General features: G+C 42.3%; 3 protein-coding genes across 3 annotated transcripts in view; all 3 read right to left on the reverse strand.

Annotated features, from left to right (window-relative positions):
* Positions 1–18941, reverse strand: part of LOC310691388 (vomeronasal type-2 receptor 26-like) — a 252293-nt gene that overhangs the window by 175320 nt on the left and 58032 nt on the right. The gene's annotated exons all lie outside the window — the stretch shown is intronic.
* Positions 4463–12504, reverse strand: LOC310692486 (uncharacterized protein; the record flags this gene model as incomplete). Its single annotated transcript, XM_083473432.1, has 3 exons — positions 4463–5418; positions 8781–8852; positions 11586–12504. The coding sequence occupies 3 exons, from the start codon at positions 12502–12504 to the stop codon at positions 4463–4465; spliced, it is 1947 nt and encodes a 648-aa protein (XP_083329558.1).
* Positions 17064–17987, reverse strand: LOC310691439 (olfactory receptor 4Q3-like; the record flags this gene model as incomplete). Its single annotated transcript, XM_083471231.1, has 1 exon — positions 17064–17987. One exon carries the CDS (start codon positions 17985–17987, stop codon positions 17064–17066), a length of 924 nt encoding a protein of 307 aa, XP_083327357.1.

Here is an 18941-nt window from a genome sequence, read left to right on the forward strand (position 1 = left end):
ATACCATCTAACACCTTCACCCATTCACCTTCACCCAGGGGTTGAATAACACCTGAGGTTTCAACCCATTTCATTATCTCTTAAATTGGGAAACATTACTGATGATGGCTTGATTGATTTCTCCTGGTGGAAGTTTTCCCAAAACTGATGTCATGTATCATGGGAGGTATCATACCTCTGCTGTACTTGTTGCTGGGGAAAAAATCAATAAAGCAAGGTTGGTGTTTCTGAAGTTCCTGTGTTAAACATCACAGTCTTTCAGCCCAGAGTTTGCTTGCCATTCACTGCAGAAAGGGATTCCAACTGAGGTTGTGTGGTTGTCTGGAACTGAGTAGCTTAAGACTCCTCCATGATGAACTCCATTGCAACAGGCAGTGTAGCCAGAAAATGTAAGAAATAATTGTTGCTGTTGGCATCCATCTGTCTTGAAAGACAATGAAGTGCACTTCCAGGGGTGAAAGAAAGAAGATTCCACTTAAACATTAGGAAGAACTTCCTGACAGTAAGAGCTGTTCGACAGTGGAATTTGCTGCCAAGGAGTGTGGTGGAGTCTCCTTCTTTGGAGGTCTTTAAGCAGAGGCTTGACAACCATATGTCAGGAGTGCTCTGATGGTGTTTCCTGCTTGGCAGGGGGTTGGACTCGATGGCCCTTGTGGTCTCTTCCAACTCTATGATTCTATGAAGTAAAACCACTGCATTATCAGCACAGAACTGACCTCTCTGTGGCACAAACCTGGGCAATGTGTATGGAGGTCCTGGGCTGCCCAGATGGGAAGACCCATGCCCTCGGCCTCACTGATGTCGTCCAAAGGGAACCGTACAGAGCACCATCCAAATGTCTTAGGGACTTGACTCAGGATTTCTGCAGGCTTTACTCCTTAGCCTTTTCTTCTCCCAAAGATGTCCTGCAACTCAGTGGGTAAGTGTAAGTGTTGCCATACTAAAATATTGAGTTCTGCAGAAAGGGTCTTAATAGGCACCAGTAATAGCAGCAATAGAGCTGCATTCAGCCCATTCGGCAGAGAAAAAGGTTTGAACTACTTATAACATCCACAGATGTGATCCAAAGGACTCCAATTCCCATCATCCTCAACCACTGGCCATCCTGGCCTGGGCTGATGAGAGTTGGAATCTATGAGAATCTCACGCAGAGAACCACATCTCCCATTACTCAAAGATGGTCCCTGGAGGGCTGCTCATGGGGAGATGTGGTTCTCTGTGTGGAAAATGGACCCCATCCCTGTTCTAAGCACCACATTATAAACAAGCTCTCACACCAGCTCAAATTAAAAAGGTAGCTGTGAGCGTTGCTCAGGTGGTGTTCTTTGGAGAGAGACAAAAACCCCATGACATTACGAGGCTCTTTTGCCAATGCGGGTTTCCAAGGCAAGTGATGGGCCCAGCAGCACCAGTAGAGAAAAACCCCTAGCACCCCTCAAACTGGGACAATCCTGCTAGGGAAGCCAGATACCCATTGGCTTTCTCACCAGCAAACTCTCAAGAGGACGTCTGTAGAAGACCTTTGCATGGCAAGCCATGCCCCCTTATGCGAAAGGAGACTCTAAGGAAAAACTTCCTGAGAGTAAGAGCTGTTTAACAGTGGAACAGAGACCTTGAGAAGGTATTGGAATCTCCTTCCTTGGAGGTTTTTAAGCAGAGGTTGGATGGCCATCTGCCATGGATGCTTTAGCTGAGATCCCTGCATTGCAGGGGGTTGGACTAGATGAACCCTTGGGTCCCTTCTAACTCTACAATTCTGTGATTCTATACAATAACAATAATGAAGATTATAATAGGCACTAATGATGATAACAAAGACATTCTCATTTTTTTATATATACTTTTTGCAACCAGCAGAATTAAAATGCAAAAGTTATTCTGTGCTGTAACATGGCAAGTTGCCAGGGGATGGAGAAAGCTGCACGTCTGAATGGACAAACCACTGCGAAAAAAAAGGTACAGGTAAAGGTACCCCTGACCGTTAGGTCCAGTCGCAGACGACTCTGGGGTTAGCGCTCATCTCACTCAATAGGCTGGCGACAAAACCTACCAACAAACAAAAGGCTGGACACAGAATAACAGCATAACAAGGAGAAGGGTTTAGTTTCTCAAGTTCCAATGAGCCCTCTGCACAAGCTTCTCCTGTGGAAAAGTTGCAAAGATCTGTCTGTTTACAATGGAATAAAGCATGCCAACAAACACAAACTCACACACACAAATGAATTTTTCACTAACCTATTGCAGCTCCTTAGTGAAGCAAATGCACTCATACATATATACATTTGTATCCCACCTTTCCCAGTTCAAACCATGATGTTTGGCTTACCACATGAAGAATTAGTTGTAATGACAACATAATAAAAATAATCATAAGCAATAAACAAAACACCCAAAAGTGAATAACCAAATTGTACGATTTCCATATAAATCGCAATAAGAGCTTTTTACAAAATTAATACATTGGTACCTTGGTTCTCAAACCTAATCCGTTCTGGAAGTCCATTTCAAAACCAAAGCCTTCCAAAACCAAGGCACACTTTCCCATAGAAAGTAATGCAAAACAGATGAATCTGTACCAGACTTTAAAAACAACCCCTAAAATAGCAGTTTAAAATGAATTTTACTATCTAACGAGACCACTTATCCATCAAATGAAAGCAACAATAAATGTAAGGTAAAGGTAAAGGAACCCCTGACCATTAGGTCCAGTCGTAGCCGACTCTGGGGTTGCGGTGCTCATCTCACTTTACTGGCCGAGGGAGCCAGCATACAGCTTCTGGGTCATGTGGCCAGCATGACTAAGCTACTTCTGGCGAACCAGAGCAGTGCACGGAAACGCCGTTTACCTTCCCGCTGGAGCGGTATCTACTTGCACTTTGATATGCTTTTGAACTGCTAGGTTGGCAGGAGCTCACCCCGTTGCGGGGATCCGAACCGCCAACCTTCTGATTGGCAAGTCCTAGGCTCTGTGGTTTAACCCACAGCGCCACCCGCATCCCTCAGTGGTAATTCCAGAAGTGCAGCTCTTCACACATTTCAGGCTAGCTGCCCACAAAACATTAGAGGAGATGAAGTGATTCATTTTTGACATACCCCAAATCTGGAAATGCAGCTTTTATAAAAATGTTACCCTGCAAAGGACGTATGGAGATACGCTGGTTCTTTTAGCCAAATAAACACTTTCAAGCATTGTGGAAAGAGATAAGATTTATTGCAGTCTGCAGAAAGCATAAAATAGTCCCAAGGAATTATTTGCAGATTGTGGACCCAGGGCATAGGTTACAAAGACAATTTATAGCACTTTCCCATGCATGATTCCCTTGCGCCTGACCCTTTCCAAGGCTCTGATTTGACTAATGTCTGCTTTTACCCCAATAGATAGGGATCTTGGGCTACTATCATTCCCTCTAATTCTGATTCTGAGGCTCTGGGTGTCATTCATTATGTAGCCGCATATATATAATTGATTGTAAACAAAACAATACAAAAACCCTTCAGGGCCACACTCAAGAGGGATGTATAGCAGGGATGAGGGGGAAATTTGCAGGAGAAGAAGAAAAAATCCTAAAGGTGGAAATGTTCCAAAGTAAATTCTGGGTACTCGATGGCAATGGATGGAAACTTGAAGGGGGGGAGGGAGATAAATGAAATTGTGTACCTAATCATCAGCATTCAATACTATTGTTTTGTTGCGGATTCTACTTGTTTAAATAATTTTTCAAAAACACAGAAGCCAACTCCCTTGGCCCCCTCAGTAAAATATTTGCAGGGGCTGCCCCTCCCACAAAAAGGTTGATGGGCATTGCCATTCAAATGGTGTGCATGCACCACATCTTGTGATTGATCAATATTTTATTCCAGTTGGCACGCCTGCTCAATATGAAGTTCTGCTAAGAAATACATTGTACATTTTCTTCTTAATAAGCAATGAGTGCTTTAAGAATTGTTCTTTGAAGCAAAGATGGCAGGCGACCCTGGAAAGAGACAATCTACTGCATTTCACACACATCCAGTGTTTTGTACATGCCTGAGAAAATGCTGACACACACACACACACACACACACAGCCACACACTTTTAAACTTCAATTACCTCAATGGTCCCAACTCCATTCTCCACAAAATTCTTTTGAAAGTCCCTGCTGATTCAAAACTGGTTTGCCTTACAATACAGGGCTCCCCTTTGAGGACATGGAAGGGAGACAGACCTCATAGGTCCTTATACAATATTCAAACTGCTTTGACATATGCGTTCTCTTCCACTTGGCTCAAGAATGCATTCTTCCCTCCTACTTTCTCTTTCAAATAGGAAATTCTAGGATGACATCTTTTAAAATTTCACCCCATAACATGGCTATGGAAAACTATTAGTAGACTTCAGTCACATGGCTATTCAGAAAGCAGGAAAAGTCTGAGGCACTCTTACAGCTGACTAAATACTCCTGGGAAGAACTACTTGTACATTACCTACTTTTACACAAGAATGGAAGAAAATGCAGTGTTTTTTTCCACCGCCCCATAGCCTCCTTCATTTCTCTGTTTCTTAGTGTATATATGATAGGATTCAGTGCAGGGGTGACAATGGTGAAGAATAAGGAAGCCATTTTGTCCACACTGGAGCTGGAGAAGGGTACAAGATATACAAAGAGGCAGGGCACAAAAATGAGGCTGACTACAGTCAAGTGAGAGCTACAGGTAGACAGAGCCTTCCATCCACTCTCCTTGAAGTGGCCTCGAAGGGTGGCCAGAATGACACCATATGAAAGTAGTAAAATAAGGAAGCAAACCAGGGAGAGGAGGCCACTGTTGGCTGCCATGAGTGTCTCTGTGACGTAGGTATTGGCACACGCCAGTCTCACCACCTGTGGAACATCACAGTAAAAATTGTCAAGTTCATTTGGTCCACAGAATGGGAGTTGGACAACCAGGATAAACTGAGTGGCAGAGTGGATGATGCCTCCAGCCAAACAGAGTAAGAGGAGCCTAGTGCAACGTGGGCGGTTCATTCTGGTGGTGTATGTCAGTGGGTGGCAGATGGCCACATAGCGATCATAGGCCATGAGGGTGAGGAGGAACATTTCACTGCCCCCAGAGAAGTGAAGGAAGAAGATCTGTGTCATACAGCCACCAAATGAGATCGTCTGGCCAGAACTGGCCAGGTCTGCTACCATCTTGGGGACAACCACAGAACCCACAGAAATATCAAGAATGGATAAACAAGACAGGAAGAAGTACATGGGGGACTGGAGGAGGCGGGGCTCCGCATGTACAGTCACCACAATGAGGAGGTTGCCCAATAGGATTACAGTGTAACAGGCGAAAACCAGGACAAAGAGAAATATCTGGATGGAACGGGAATTGGAGAGACCCAGGAAGACAAACTCAGTGACACAGGAGATGTTCATGGAGATGGATGGACCTGAATAGGAGAGAGATACAATGGGTGTTACCATGAACAATTTTCATCAACCTATTCTACTATTCAAAGACAAAGAGAAAAACCAACTATTGTGATATTTTCATATGTCAGCTACTGCTACTGCTGCTACTACTACTACTACAACACTAGTAATTGCAACCTTAGATAAGATTCAGTTAAGTTATATCATCTTTTAAACTTTTTAATATGATATTGACTTTATATTTTAGAAGCATACATTGTGATGTTCCAATTATAATCATTGTCAATTATTTGAATATTTTTCTGTTGTTTGATGTAGTTCTAAATCATTCTAAATATAAAATATTAGGAATGTAAGAAGATCCTGAGGACTTTAATTGTTTTTTAAAAATATTTTCACCCATCAAGTGATAGAAAGAGAGAGAGAGAGAGTTACATATATGCAAATGTACATCTTTATAATATCCATTCATTATTCACAATTCTCTTTTCTCACCAATAATAAAATATTTGTGAACTGTGGAGGAGGGATCTCCCTGTAATTAAAAAACAACAGAAATTGTATTGATGCATTTTTTTGCCAAATCATTTTTATTGATCTTCCAAATTTTACCAACTCAGCCACAAAGACAAAATGAATACAATTTTTCCAAAGGAAATTGGTTTCCCACACTACGTTCTTGATGTGTCCAAGTTTTCCTTTTGTTAATTAAAAAAATGCTTTTTTTAAAAAGGAGATCTCTTAATCTTCATAAGAGAGCATATATTTAATATATCCAAGCAATATTATTAGCAGGACATGTTATCACACTGTACAAAAGCAATATTAAATCAACTGCTTATTTTTGTTTACATAATTATCTTTGTTTAATCTTTCAGTGATTCGTTAGAATAGAACCAAGAGTACCAACTTAACTATCCAGTGGATTCTCAAACTTTCACAAGATATGAATTGGATTATGGAACATAATTAAAGATTCAGTCAGAAATATTCATTCAAATCTTTTGTGCCAAACTAGTAATAAGGAAACTATTACCCCACCTCACCCCAAGAAACAGATGCATTCCTCAGTGCATTGCAGATATTCTGGAGAGAAAGAAAGATGCAGATATCTGTATGATTCAGTTCTTCCAGAGGCTGACTCTTCCATAGTCTACAAGCAGATCGGTTTGTATTTGCCACAATTTGCTTTAAATTTAAAAAGCAAAGGTGTAGACAATGCATGAATGTCTTAACAGTGCTTAGCATCTGTCTGTCTCCAGAAAGAATGGAGTGTGCCTCTGGGGGTGAATCAAGCCACTGAGTTAGCAGCACTGATGTGACCTGGGCACAAGCCAGGGCAGTGTGTATGGAGGTCCTGGGCAATCTTTGCCATCTCTATGCAAAAGTAAGTCTCATTGGGTAGATTCAGGTAGGTAGCCGTGTTGGTCTGATACAGTCAATATATATATATATATATATATATATATATATATATATATATATATATATATATATATATTTTAAATTGTCCAGTAGCACCTTAGAGATCAACTAAGTTTGTTCTTCATACAGTGGTACCCCGGGTTAAGTACTTAATTTGTTCCGGAAGTCCATTCTTAACCTGAAACTGTTCTTAACCTGAAGCACCACTTTAGCTAATGGGGCCTCCCCCTGCCACCGCACCGCCGGAGCACAATTTCTGTTCTCATCCTGAAGCAAAGTTCTTAACCTGAAGCACTATTTCTGGGTTAGCGGAGTCTGTAACCTGCAGCGTATGTAACCTGCAGCGTATGGAACCCAAGGTAACCTGCAGCGTATGTAACCCAAGGTATGTATAAGCTTTCGTGTGCATGCACACTTCTTCAGAATATTAGGTAGTACTCATTCGGACGACAAACATACTTAGTAGTAAAGAAACCACTACATACCAAGCCAGACCATTGGCCCGTCCAGGCCAGTGTTATCAATACTAACAGGCAGTGACTCACCCAGGCTCCAGGTAGGATTTATTTTCCCCAGCCCCACTTTGAGATGCTGGGGGACGGCACCTTAAACCTTTTCTTATGCAAAGGATGTTTAAAGCATGGGCCATAGCACAGTGTTAGAGGATCTGTTTTGTATGCAGAAGCTCCATATTCAATCCCTGGCATCTCGAAGTAGGGCTAGCAAAGAAACCTGGTCTGAAACCCCGCAGAGACACAGCCTGTCCATGTAGACAATACTGAGCTGGATGGAACAAGAGACTGACTTGGTAAAAGGCAACTTCCTATGTACCATTAAGTTACAGCCCCTCCCAACTATAAATCCATTTCAGTGTAACTAACAATGCAACTAGGAACACTTTCCCATATTATCAGATTGAGAGGAATAGGCTCCCACAACAACAACAACAACAATAACAACTAGAACCAGAGATGCAATGACACTGTCAAAGCAATTAAGCATGGTTGGGACATGGAATATACTCAGATCCAAATGATTTCACCCCCTTTTTAGCATCTACACTGACTTCACTCAATAGCTTCTTCTCATTAAAAGCAAGACATATATCAATGAGTTAGTGTCTCTGCAATAATGAGCCCACCTCATATTTAGCAACTTGAGAAAAACCTGGATTTCCATGACACCTATCTCTGATGCCTACTTACCATTCGTGGATTCAACACTCTGCTCTGTTTCTCGCATACCTTATTTTCAACCAGCATTGATCTGTCTTAATATATCCCCTGGGGTCACTGTTCTCCCAAGATGGCACTGCAAGGATAAAGAAAGATTCGGGGGAAAGTGTTAAGCACAAAAGGAAAGAGATGGAAAAGTGATAAAGAAATTTGGAAAGTCTTCTCAGATCTCTGTTGTAACAAGAGCACCACCAGGGCTTAAGAGCAAGCATTGAAGAACTCACAACAGCATCAAGTAGGAAAGGTTTAGATAGAACTCAGAAATCCTGATGCCCAGCTTTTCCTTTCACTCTTAAGTACAAACATAAGACCACTTATGCTTAGACCCAATGTGCATCTAGCCCACCAATAGGCTCAAAATCTCTCAAGCACAGCACCATGTGTTTCTCATCTTTCTCTACACCTACCATCACTTCAGGAAACCCTATTCTCTTTCAAGAGCTCAGGGTGAGAGATCAGCAGTGCTGTCCATGCTATTGGCTCAGTCTATTTCTAATCCAAGGTTAGAGGTACTTTGGAAAAACATCAGTAGCCATAAATAAATTACTTTGCTCTGCTTCCAATTCCAGAAGATCCAGCAGGATCTGGCAAGGGAACGAGTCCTTCTCCTTCTCTCAATGGTGAGCCAAGAATATATCTAAGATATTTCAGCAACCCATGATTGCATCCTGGGGGGAAAGGGGTCACAAAGGCAAATCCCAGTATCCTGATTAATATACTTTTGCCAAAAGAGATAATTGTTGATTCATAGATGCTGCGCCAGGAGCCAGAACTCTCGTCCCTTTTGTCTCCTGCATGAGAAAGAAAATGTACATATGTGCTCAAAATCCAGAAAGTCCAGTTAATATGATTGTAACAATGGAACAACCACAAAGTCACAGCCATCACACTGTTGCATAGCACACCAATCTCCAAGATACTAGGGGTTCCAGGTGTCTATCCAGGGATCAGTTTTCTTGGAATAAGGAATAGCAGAGACCACAGACTTTGTGTTATATATGATTTATTTACCCATATATACAACCTGAGCCTACAATGGAGGTGCTCACCACCTCAAAGGTCTTGCTTCTTCCCTCGTCACAACCTTGGATTCAAGCAGAAATCAAAAATAGTAGCTCATGATAATAATAATTATATTTATAATATTTATAACCTGCCCACTCCTGGTGGCTCCCAACAGAATATTAAACAGAATAAAACATCAAACATTGAACATTAAAACAGGGGTGCCTTCAGATGTCTTCTAAAAGTCAGATAGCTATTTATTTCCTTGACATCTAATTGGACGGCATTCCACATGGTGGGCACCACCACCGAGAAGGCCCTCATTCAGTAGAGCATGAGACTTAAACCCAGGGTTGTGGGTTGAAGCCCCATGTTGAGAAAAGATTCCTGCTTTGCAGGGGGTTGGACTAGATTGCCTTTGTAGTCCTTTCAAACCCTACAATTCTATGGCTCTGTCTCTCCAGTTGCTGCCTGCTTCTAAACCAACTGTCTCACAGCACTCTGGCATCTTGTTTCTCATTAGCAGTCAGGTGAGGGAGGGGGACCCACCCAGTTGCCCTCTAGCATGGAGCAGCTTCTTTTATTATACTAATGGCCCGTACTTGGTGCCCTTGCCTGGCTAATTCAACAAGGAGATCCTTCATTAGATTTTAACACTGGATCCAGGGATTAGATCCAGGAATTAGAAGGCACTCGGGCATCATATAGCCTAACCTGCTTCCCCTTGCCCACAAAACTTACAACTGTATTTTACTTGGAATTATAGGAAGAATATCAGTGCTTTTCTGTTACACTGGGTGTCTTGGGGTCTGTTTTAGAATTATGAGTCCAACTCCAATCCCATCCCATCCCAAGGAGTGCACTAAGGTATACCCATTCAAGTTGTAAACGGAAAACTTTTTAATGTTTAGGGGGCCTATTTTCTGACCAGATTTCTCTGCCAGGCATGCCCCTCATTTACAATCATTACTGCCCTTTGTACAAGGGCACAAGGAGAAGGGGGCGACAGAGGATGAGATGGTTGGACAGGGTTCTTGAAGCTACCAACATGAGTTTGACCAAACTGCAGGAGGCAGTGGAAGACAGAAGTGTCTGGCATGCTCTGGTCCATGAGGTCACGAAGAGTCAGACATGACTAAATGACTAAACAACCACAACCACAACAACAACAAGGGTGTGAAACTGTGGGAAATGAGGTGAATGTTGGAAGATGGTCTCTCCATGGCAAGTTAGCCAATGGTCCCTTATCTCAATCCTAGCATTGACTAGTTGGGGTAATATGCAGATTTGGGGACCCAGATGTCAAGAGGCAGTCATGGAAGTTAACAAAGTGTGCATTAATAATAATTGGATGGGTATTCAATAATGCAGGTGTCCCCAAATCTGTAATCCAATCACATTGTGTCATTATCAATGTGAGACATCATACCAATGGATGCCCATAGCCCCATCTCCATCCACATATTCAGCGCCAATGAGCTGCTGCTAAGAAATGCATGTCCTCAGCAGGATATGGAGGAAAGTCTTGCCATGGAGTGCAAGTGTGCAGCTCCCAAAAAGGGGATGTGGCCCTTGGGTTGAAAACTATTACAACCCAAGGGCCACATTACACTGCTATTGTAAACAGCAGTGTAACCCTGATTGGTCGCAATGATGCAGAAAGGAAGCTTCCCCTCTCCCCACCATTGCACCCAGTGGGTGGGTGGATAACCTGATGTAAAGCCTGAAAAGGCCTGATGAACTCATGACTTGTATCACTTTATGATAGCACAAACACAGTCTCCCTAAATTCCAAGTAATATCCAAATGGGAGATCCTGAAAAGCAGGGATATTGACTGACAGACAACACATTTCCCTATATCTGTGCCAGAGAGGTGACTGAGTTTTTGAGATGTGTTCATTTCTGACAATACAGCAGACTGGGTCCATGTGATTTTGTCTCATTCAAAGAAAGCCATTGCTTTAAAAATAAAATAAAATAGTTACTTAAATATTGTCAACCTATTTTGTATACCAACAGTTCAATGTTAATTTTATCTAAACATTTAGGCAGGGGTGGCTAACCTCCACCCTCCAAATCTTGTTGGTCTACAACTCCTTTCAATCCTGACCATTGGTCATGCTGGCCACAGTTGGTGGTAGTTAGCACCCAACAACATATGCAGAGCAACAAATGAACCATCAGTGGTTTAAGCGTTGCCTGTACTTTGTGGTAGGCAAGATAAAATTGTGGAAGGAACCAACATTTACGTTCACTTCAAAATTCAGATCTAACCACTACAACCACATGGATTCAAGGAGAACATTTCTTTCTATCTGTGCATATGTGGGCTTTGCACAGCAGCTCCTGGGACACTAGCCATAGAATAGGCACCGCCAAAGACCTCTAATTATACAGAGAGCTAGTTTTCCATTTGCTTCAGTGACAAAGCCATTCATAAATCAGGAGACGAATGTGAGACTGTAGTAGGTATAATATTTTGGGGGAGAACTCATTTTTGTCCATGGACGCAAGAACGGAAGAAGATGCAGTGATTCTTCAACCGAACCATAGCCTCCTTCATTTCCCTGTTCCTCAGAGTATATATCATAGGGTTGAGTGCAGGGGTGACTACGGTGTAGAATATGGAAGCCATTTTGTCCACACCAGAACTGGAGAAGGGTACAAGGTACACAAAGAGGCAGGGCACAAAAAAGAGGCTGACCACGGTCAAGTGAGAGCTGCAGGTGGACAAAGCCTTCCCTCCACTCTCCTTGAAGTGGCCTTGAAGGCTGACAAGGATGACACCATAGGAGACTAGCAAGATAAGGAAGCAAACCAAGGAGAGGAGGCCACTGTTGGCTGCCATGAGTATCTCAGTGCTGTAAGTATCAGCACAAGCCAATCTGACCACCTGTGGGACATCACAAAAGAAATTGTCCAGTTTATTTGGTCCACAGAATGGGAGTCGAAGAACCAGCACCAGCTGGGTTCCGGTGTGGATGAGGCCTCCAACCCAACAGGATGCCAGGAGCCTCCTGCAACGTGGGCGATTCATTCTGGTTGTGTATGTCAGTGGGTGGCAGATGGCCACATAGCGATCGTAGGCCATAACGGTGAGGAGGAGCATCTCGGTACCCCCAAAGAAGTGGAGGAAGAAGACCTGGGCCATACAACCACCGAATGAGATTGTCTGGCCGTAATTTGCTCGGCCTGCCAACATCTTGGGGATAACCACAGAGCCCACAGAAGTATCAATGATGGATAAGTTAGCCAGGAAGAAGTACATGGGGGTCTGGAGGAGATGGGAATCTGCATGCACAGTCACCACAATGAGGAGATTGCCCAATAGAATTGCTGTGTAGGAGACTGAGACCAGGACAAAGAGAAGGAGTTGGATGGAGTGGGAGCGGGAGAGACCTAGGAAGACAAACTCAATGACACTGGAAGTATTCATAGAGGTGGCTGGATCTGAAGAGAGAAGAGACAAAGACATGTTAAGAGCCAGTAGTTCTTGTCCATCTTTTTCTCACTGTTCAAAGACATCACAGAATACCCTATTGTTGGGATTTACGTATAAGTATGACAAGAAAGATTAACCTCAGGTAATGATATTCAATAGACTTAATATATTTATCACATTACACAGTGATAAAGCATGTTTTTATTGCAATATCTTAGTTTAAATTATTAGCATAGAACGCAGAATACTAACTCAACTAGGCAGTGGATCCTCAAAGTTCCACAATGCATGACTTTATGGAACATATTGTTAGGAAGATTCATTGTAGTCTTTCCTGCCACACCAGCAATAAAGTTTTTTTTTAAGGAAAGGAAAGAAATCACATGGACCCAACCCCTTTCTGTGTTCTGATAATCTTCCCTTCTCACCCTAAAGCAAGTAACACCTTCACCATGCTTTCAGCCACCCTTCTCTTTCCCTGACAAACCTAATCATGTCTTAGTTCATATTCAGTGTGTTTTCAGGCATACGTTTAGAGAAATGGGTGTTTAAGTCTTTCTTCTGTTCAAACTATTTTATTAATTTTGCTCAACATCTCTAGTGAATGCACTCAAAAGAGTACCAGAACTGAGTATCAGAGCCATGTTAACATTGCCAGCTTTCATGTAAACCAAACACTGCATAACACTGACAAAGCATTTTTGCCTCTGTAGAGATCCCACAAATCCCACAAATTATATCTTACCCTGAAAAAAAAATGCAATCATGGCTTGGACTATCAGCCTCCATAGTGCCTAGTCTTCTGTGCTTCACTTGACCCTGAAGCTATCATCAAAACCTGTTTGCTGCTCAAGGAGCTACTCTTGGCCACCAGACAAAGAGCAAATACGAGAACCAAGAGATTAATGCAATAAATTATTTGACCAAAGTGTCTTGCTGTGTGTATTCCTATCCATTTCTACTTAGAAGTCCTATTGAGTCCAGTACTCCCAGGAAGTTTGGATCAGATTGTAGGCTTAAAAACCTGCAGCTTATACTCAAACTCAAGACGAAAGGGAGAAACATGCTAAGGGGAAGGCACGCTTGGAAAACCCTCACCATGATCAACTCCTGCCTGGAAACCTATGTCCACACTGTGGAAGGACGTGTGGATCCAGAATTGGCCTCCACAGTCACTTTCAGACTCACTTTTAAAACCGTGTTCATGAAAGACAATCTTACTCGGCTACCAGTGATCACCAAAGAAGAAGAAGAGAAAGAAGACTGTCAGTATTGACACACATTACACAAAAACCTGTCTATTTATATTCTGCAACTGTTTGGATGGCCAGTGACTATTTTGCCAATTTAAAAGTTGAGGGGGAGTCTCATTCAGATACTAATACAGTAGATTCATGCACACAGGCAATTGCTTCATGCCATGTCAGTCCATTTGCAATATCGCCAGCACTGACTGGTTTTCATATAGGTGCTTTCATACAGGAGTGTTTCCAAGTAATACCTTGAATAGAAACTGGAAACTTTCACATACAACATGTGCACTCTACACCTGAATTTCAACCCCTGCCTAGTATCAACCCATTTTAGTGTAACTAACAATGCAAGCAGTAGCAATTTATGGCAAGGGGTGATAACGCTTACCTGACTTTCCATCACTAGAATCACTCTAGCTTACTGGGAGGGAGAGGAGAGTGGAGAGGGGCCTGGCAGGTCAGTGTGGTGCAAACAAACCAGCAGAACTACCAGGATGCATCAGCAGAACTATTGTGCATTGGTACCATGCAATGTGCCTTGCTGTCTTTCCCTCTCAAGCTCAAATAACCAATCAATCAGTTTATTATGGTCAGAGACCAGGAAGCTCCCTTCTTACCATCTCTGAATGCAACAAATAAGACATTTCAGAGTTAGAACTTCATTGGACTGTGTCCTTACAGCCACACATATACCATATTTTTCCGTGTATAAGACTAGGTTTTTTCCTAAAAAATAATGTCAAAAATTAGGGGGTGTCTTATACATGGATAGTGCTGAGGGTGTATTTTCTTAAATCTGAGTCCCCCAAAATAGGGGGCATCTCATACATGGGGGGCATCTTAATACAGTTACTTAGGCATGCAAGGACACTGCCAGAGCAATGCTGCATATCTGGGTTACTGAGCACACTCAGATCCAAATCTCTTTTTTTGCAATAAGCAGATATGTAGTCTCACTAAGTTCATGTATCCAATACTTCAGTGACCTAGTGCTCCCACAATGAAGCCCTCACCTCATATCCAGCCGCTTGAGAAGATATTGGAACCCCAATACAACAACCTCTGGTGCCACCTTGATGGTATCTTTCTTTCATTCAACATTCTACTTTTCTCACATACCTTGTTCTCAGTCAGCATTGATCTGCTTTAGGGTGCGCTTCTGTGTTGTTGGTCTCCAGAGATTGCACTTCAAAGGTGAAGAAAGATTCAGAAGAAAAAAGTTAACGCTAAAGGGAAATAGGAGGGGGAAAGGAAAAAAATATTACTAGTTTTCTATGATTTCTTTATAACGTGACCAACATCAAGGCTTGAAGGCAAGGAATGAATTACCTTACACAAGCGTTAAGTGTGGACTATCAAAACAGAATTCAGGAATCCAGATTCCCAACCTTTGCCAAACACAACCATAAGAACAAAGGTCAATCTACCATCCAATCTTCTTACAGCAATAGGCAGGCAGATGCCTTCAAAAGCTCAAGGACAGCATAATGGGTTTCTCAGCTTTGTTCAAATCTACCATTTCATTTTAAACCCTATTTTTCTTTCCCTCTATTCTAGAGATCAGCAAAGCCTGTTCATTGTAGCAGCTCAGAGTATTCCTCACCCAGGGCTACTGGGAAAACCTCCAGACTGTAATTTGGAGAACTAGATGTAACCATTCATTGCCTTTTTCTGCTTCCAGTACTGGACACCCAGCAGTCTCTCTAACTATGGAACAAAGTATCCTGCAGTTTCTCTCTATAGTGGGAGTAGAAACACATCTATAATATTTCAGGAGCTTGTGATTATACTCTGGGGGGCAAGGGGCAGATCCCTGGTCCCTTTCGGAGACTTTTGCCAAAAGAGTTTATTGCTGAATCAATCATAGAGGAAGCACTAGGAGCCAAAAATCTCAAGTCCCTTTTGTCTCATGTATTTCACAGAAAATTTAGGAAGGTGGCCAAAATCCAAAGAGACTGCCTAATGCAATGAATATAACTATGCAACAACAAACTCACTGTGGTGCTATGCTATCTGGAATATCAAAAAGTTGGCACAGAAGACTGAATCTCTATTGGCAGGATGTCCCACAGGACTGGGCTGATGACTGTAAAGGCTCAATTTCTCATTGTTGTAAAACAAGACTCATCAACTCTGGGAAAGACCAAAGATGCTCCTGCGTCTTGTTGGAATAAGATAGCTCCAAGGCAATTGGACCAATGATTCTTAGCCTAATACAACAATGCATTGTTGCCTGGTTGCAGCAATATGTGGATATCAGAGCATCACCAGAGCAAGGGTTACCCAGGGTTCCACTCAGAGATTGGGACATTGTGCAACAATACATTTCAGGTCTGTTTGCTCCAGACCATTGCAGTTACACTGTTCCTAGCTCATCAGTGAGCCTGGTGCTCGAATGCAAACTGAATTCTACTTTTGTATTAATGTCTTCTTGCAACTTCTCCAAAATGTTAATTATATTCCTCGTATTATCAGACAAATGTCTGCCTGGGAGAAAGCCAGCTTGGTCCTTGTGTATCACTTCCCCTAATACTTTTTTTAGCCTTTTAGCCAAAATGTCAGCAAAAATTTTGTAATCCACATTTAGCAGGGATATGGGTCTGTAGTTCTAAGTTCTGTCTTTTCAGACTCAATTTTAGGTATAAGTGTAATGAATGCTTGTTTCCACGACTCTGGCGCCTTTTTCCTGAATTCTACTTTTGAATGTTATATAATGAAAAATACAACTTTACCAATATAATTTTTCAAAGAAGACAAACAACTTTATTAAACAAATAAAATAATGTCATTTATAATGTTTTTAAACCATGAATATATGCACAACATTTTTGTCATATCAACAATTCAAATACCATTTCATTCATACGATAAGGTAATAATGGCTAAGCTGTGGTACTGGATATTGTTGGACTACAATTCCCATCACAGTGACCATAGGCTACACTGGTTGGGCACATATCCAACAACATCTGGAAAGCCACAGGTTAATAATAATAATAATAATAATAATAATAATAATAATAATAATTCTATATTTCATACCCCATCCATCTGGCTTGGTTTCCCCAGCCACTCTGGGTGGCTTACAGCACACAAAATATTCCTACCACTACCAGGAAGGCCCTCTGCCTGGTTCCCTGTAACCTCACTTCTCGCAGTAAGGGAACCGCCAGAAGGCCCTTGGAGCTTTATGAAAAGCTTATCAACCAACCACACATCCATCAAGAAAGCAGGAGAGGTCTGGGAGTTATTAACAGATACAAGTTTTGGGGAGAGAGTTCAACTTTCTCCCATCACAGATCAATGGGAGAAAATACACTGGTTTTTCAACTGGCCCATAGCCTTCTTCATGTCCTGATTCCTGAGAGTATATATGATAGGGTTGAGTGCAGGGGTGACTACAGTGTAGAATGTGGAGGCCATTTTGTCCACATTGGTGCTGGAGAAGGGTACAAGGTACACAAAGAGGCAGGGCACAAAAAAGAGGCTGACTACGGTCAAGTGAGAACTGCAGGTCGACAGAGCCTTCCTTCTACTCTCCTTGAATCGGCCTTGAAGGCTGACCAGGATGACACCATAGGAGATTAGTAAGATAAGGAAGCAAACCAGGGAGAGGAGGCCACTGTTGGCTGCCATGAGTATCTCAGTGACATAGGTATTGACGCAAGCCAATTTGACCACCTGCGGAACATCACAGTAGAAATTGTCCAGTTCATTTGGTCCACAGAATGGGAGTCGGAGGACCAGGATGAGCTGGGTGGCAGAATGGATAAGACCTCCAATCCAGCAGGATGTGAGAAGTCTCATGCAACGTTGGCGGTTCATTGTAGTTGTATATCTTAGTGGGTGGCAGATAGCCACATAACGATCATAAGCCATGAGAGTGAGAAGCAGCATCTCGCTACCCCCAAAGAAGTGAAGGAAGAAGACTTGGGCCATGCAGCCTCCATAGGAAATGGTCTGGCCATAGCTAACCAGGTCTGCCAGCATTTTAGGCACAGCCACAGAAGCCAAGGAAGTATCAAGAATGGATAAATTAGACAAGAAGAAGTACATGGGGGACAGAAGGAGACGGGGCTCTGCATGTACAGTCACCACAATGAGGAGGTTGCCCACAAGGGTTGCTGTGTAGCAGGCAAAGACCAGGACAAAGAGAAGGAGCTGGATGGAGTGGGAATGGAAGAGACCCAGGAGCACAAACTCAGGGACACTGGAAGCATTCATGGAGATGGCTGGGCCTGGGCGGGAGAGAGACAAGAAGGTGTTAGTTACTATTGGCACCTCTAGACAATCTATTCCATACTGTTCAAAGACAGCACAGAACAACTCACTATTGTGATCTATAAGTATTATAATCAAAAATAACATCATATAATTATATTCAGTAAAGTTAATTCATTTTATTGCATTGCACAGGGACATATTATTACAACATATCTATTTAATGGATTATAACACAGAATAAAAACTCAATTAGGCAGGGCACCCTCAAAGTCTTGCAACATATTGCTTGGATTATATGGATAATATTATTTACTAAGCAAATCAGGGAGATTCAGTCAAGTCTTTTCTGCCAAACCAGCCATGAGGAGACTAATATTAGAAAAGGGCAGGTGGAATTATTATCCCCAATGCACTGTAGTCCTTTGGGGGGAAACAAATATGCAGAATTTCATTCATGCTTACAAACACAATTTCCAAGGAGTTGTGTTTTTTGTGGGGTTTTTTGGGCATAACTTCATAATGAGAAGTTCCTTTTGCAAGGGAGACCTGAATCAAAATGTTGCCATGTGCCGGTACTTAGAATTCTAGCTAAACCATTCCATTTCCCTCTCACCATTGTTTCCTTACATGACCATTGTACACCATCAATGCTCTTTGGGTTGTTTAGGGCATCCCTCCCACCACATTGTGGAGCTTCTTTCTTCTTCTACAATTTCATGCCTACATCTGCTCTCCCATCCCTCTTGTGCATGGCTGGTGTCATCTGACTATATAATAAATGACACTCAGCCTAAAGTTCAGGGAATGATAATAGCTAATTTCCCCTATCCACTAGCATCAAGTTATTCATTAGTGGAAGATTCAAAACTCAGAAGACTCAAAACTCAATCTTCCCCCCAACCCCCAACCCCATATCAGCCATATCAGCCCACCAGTTTCACTAGCCCCTGAAGC

The sequence above is a fragment of the Podarcis liolepis genome, assembly GCF_965112155.1.
Source record: "Podarcis liolepis genome assembly, chromosome: 13".
NCBI classification, from domain to species: Eukaryota; Metazoa; Chordata; class Lepidosauria; order Squamata; family Lacertidae; genus Podarcis; species Podarcis liolepis.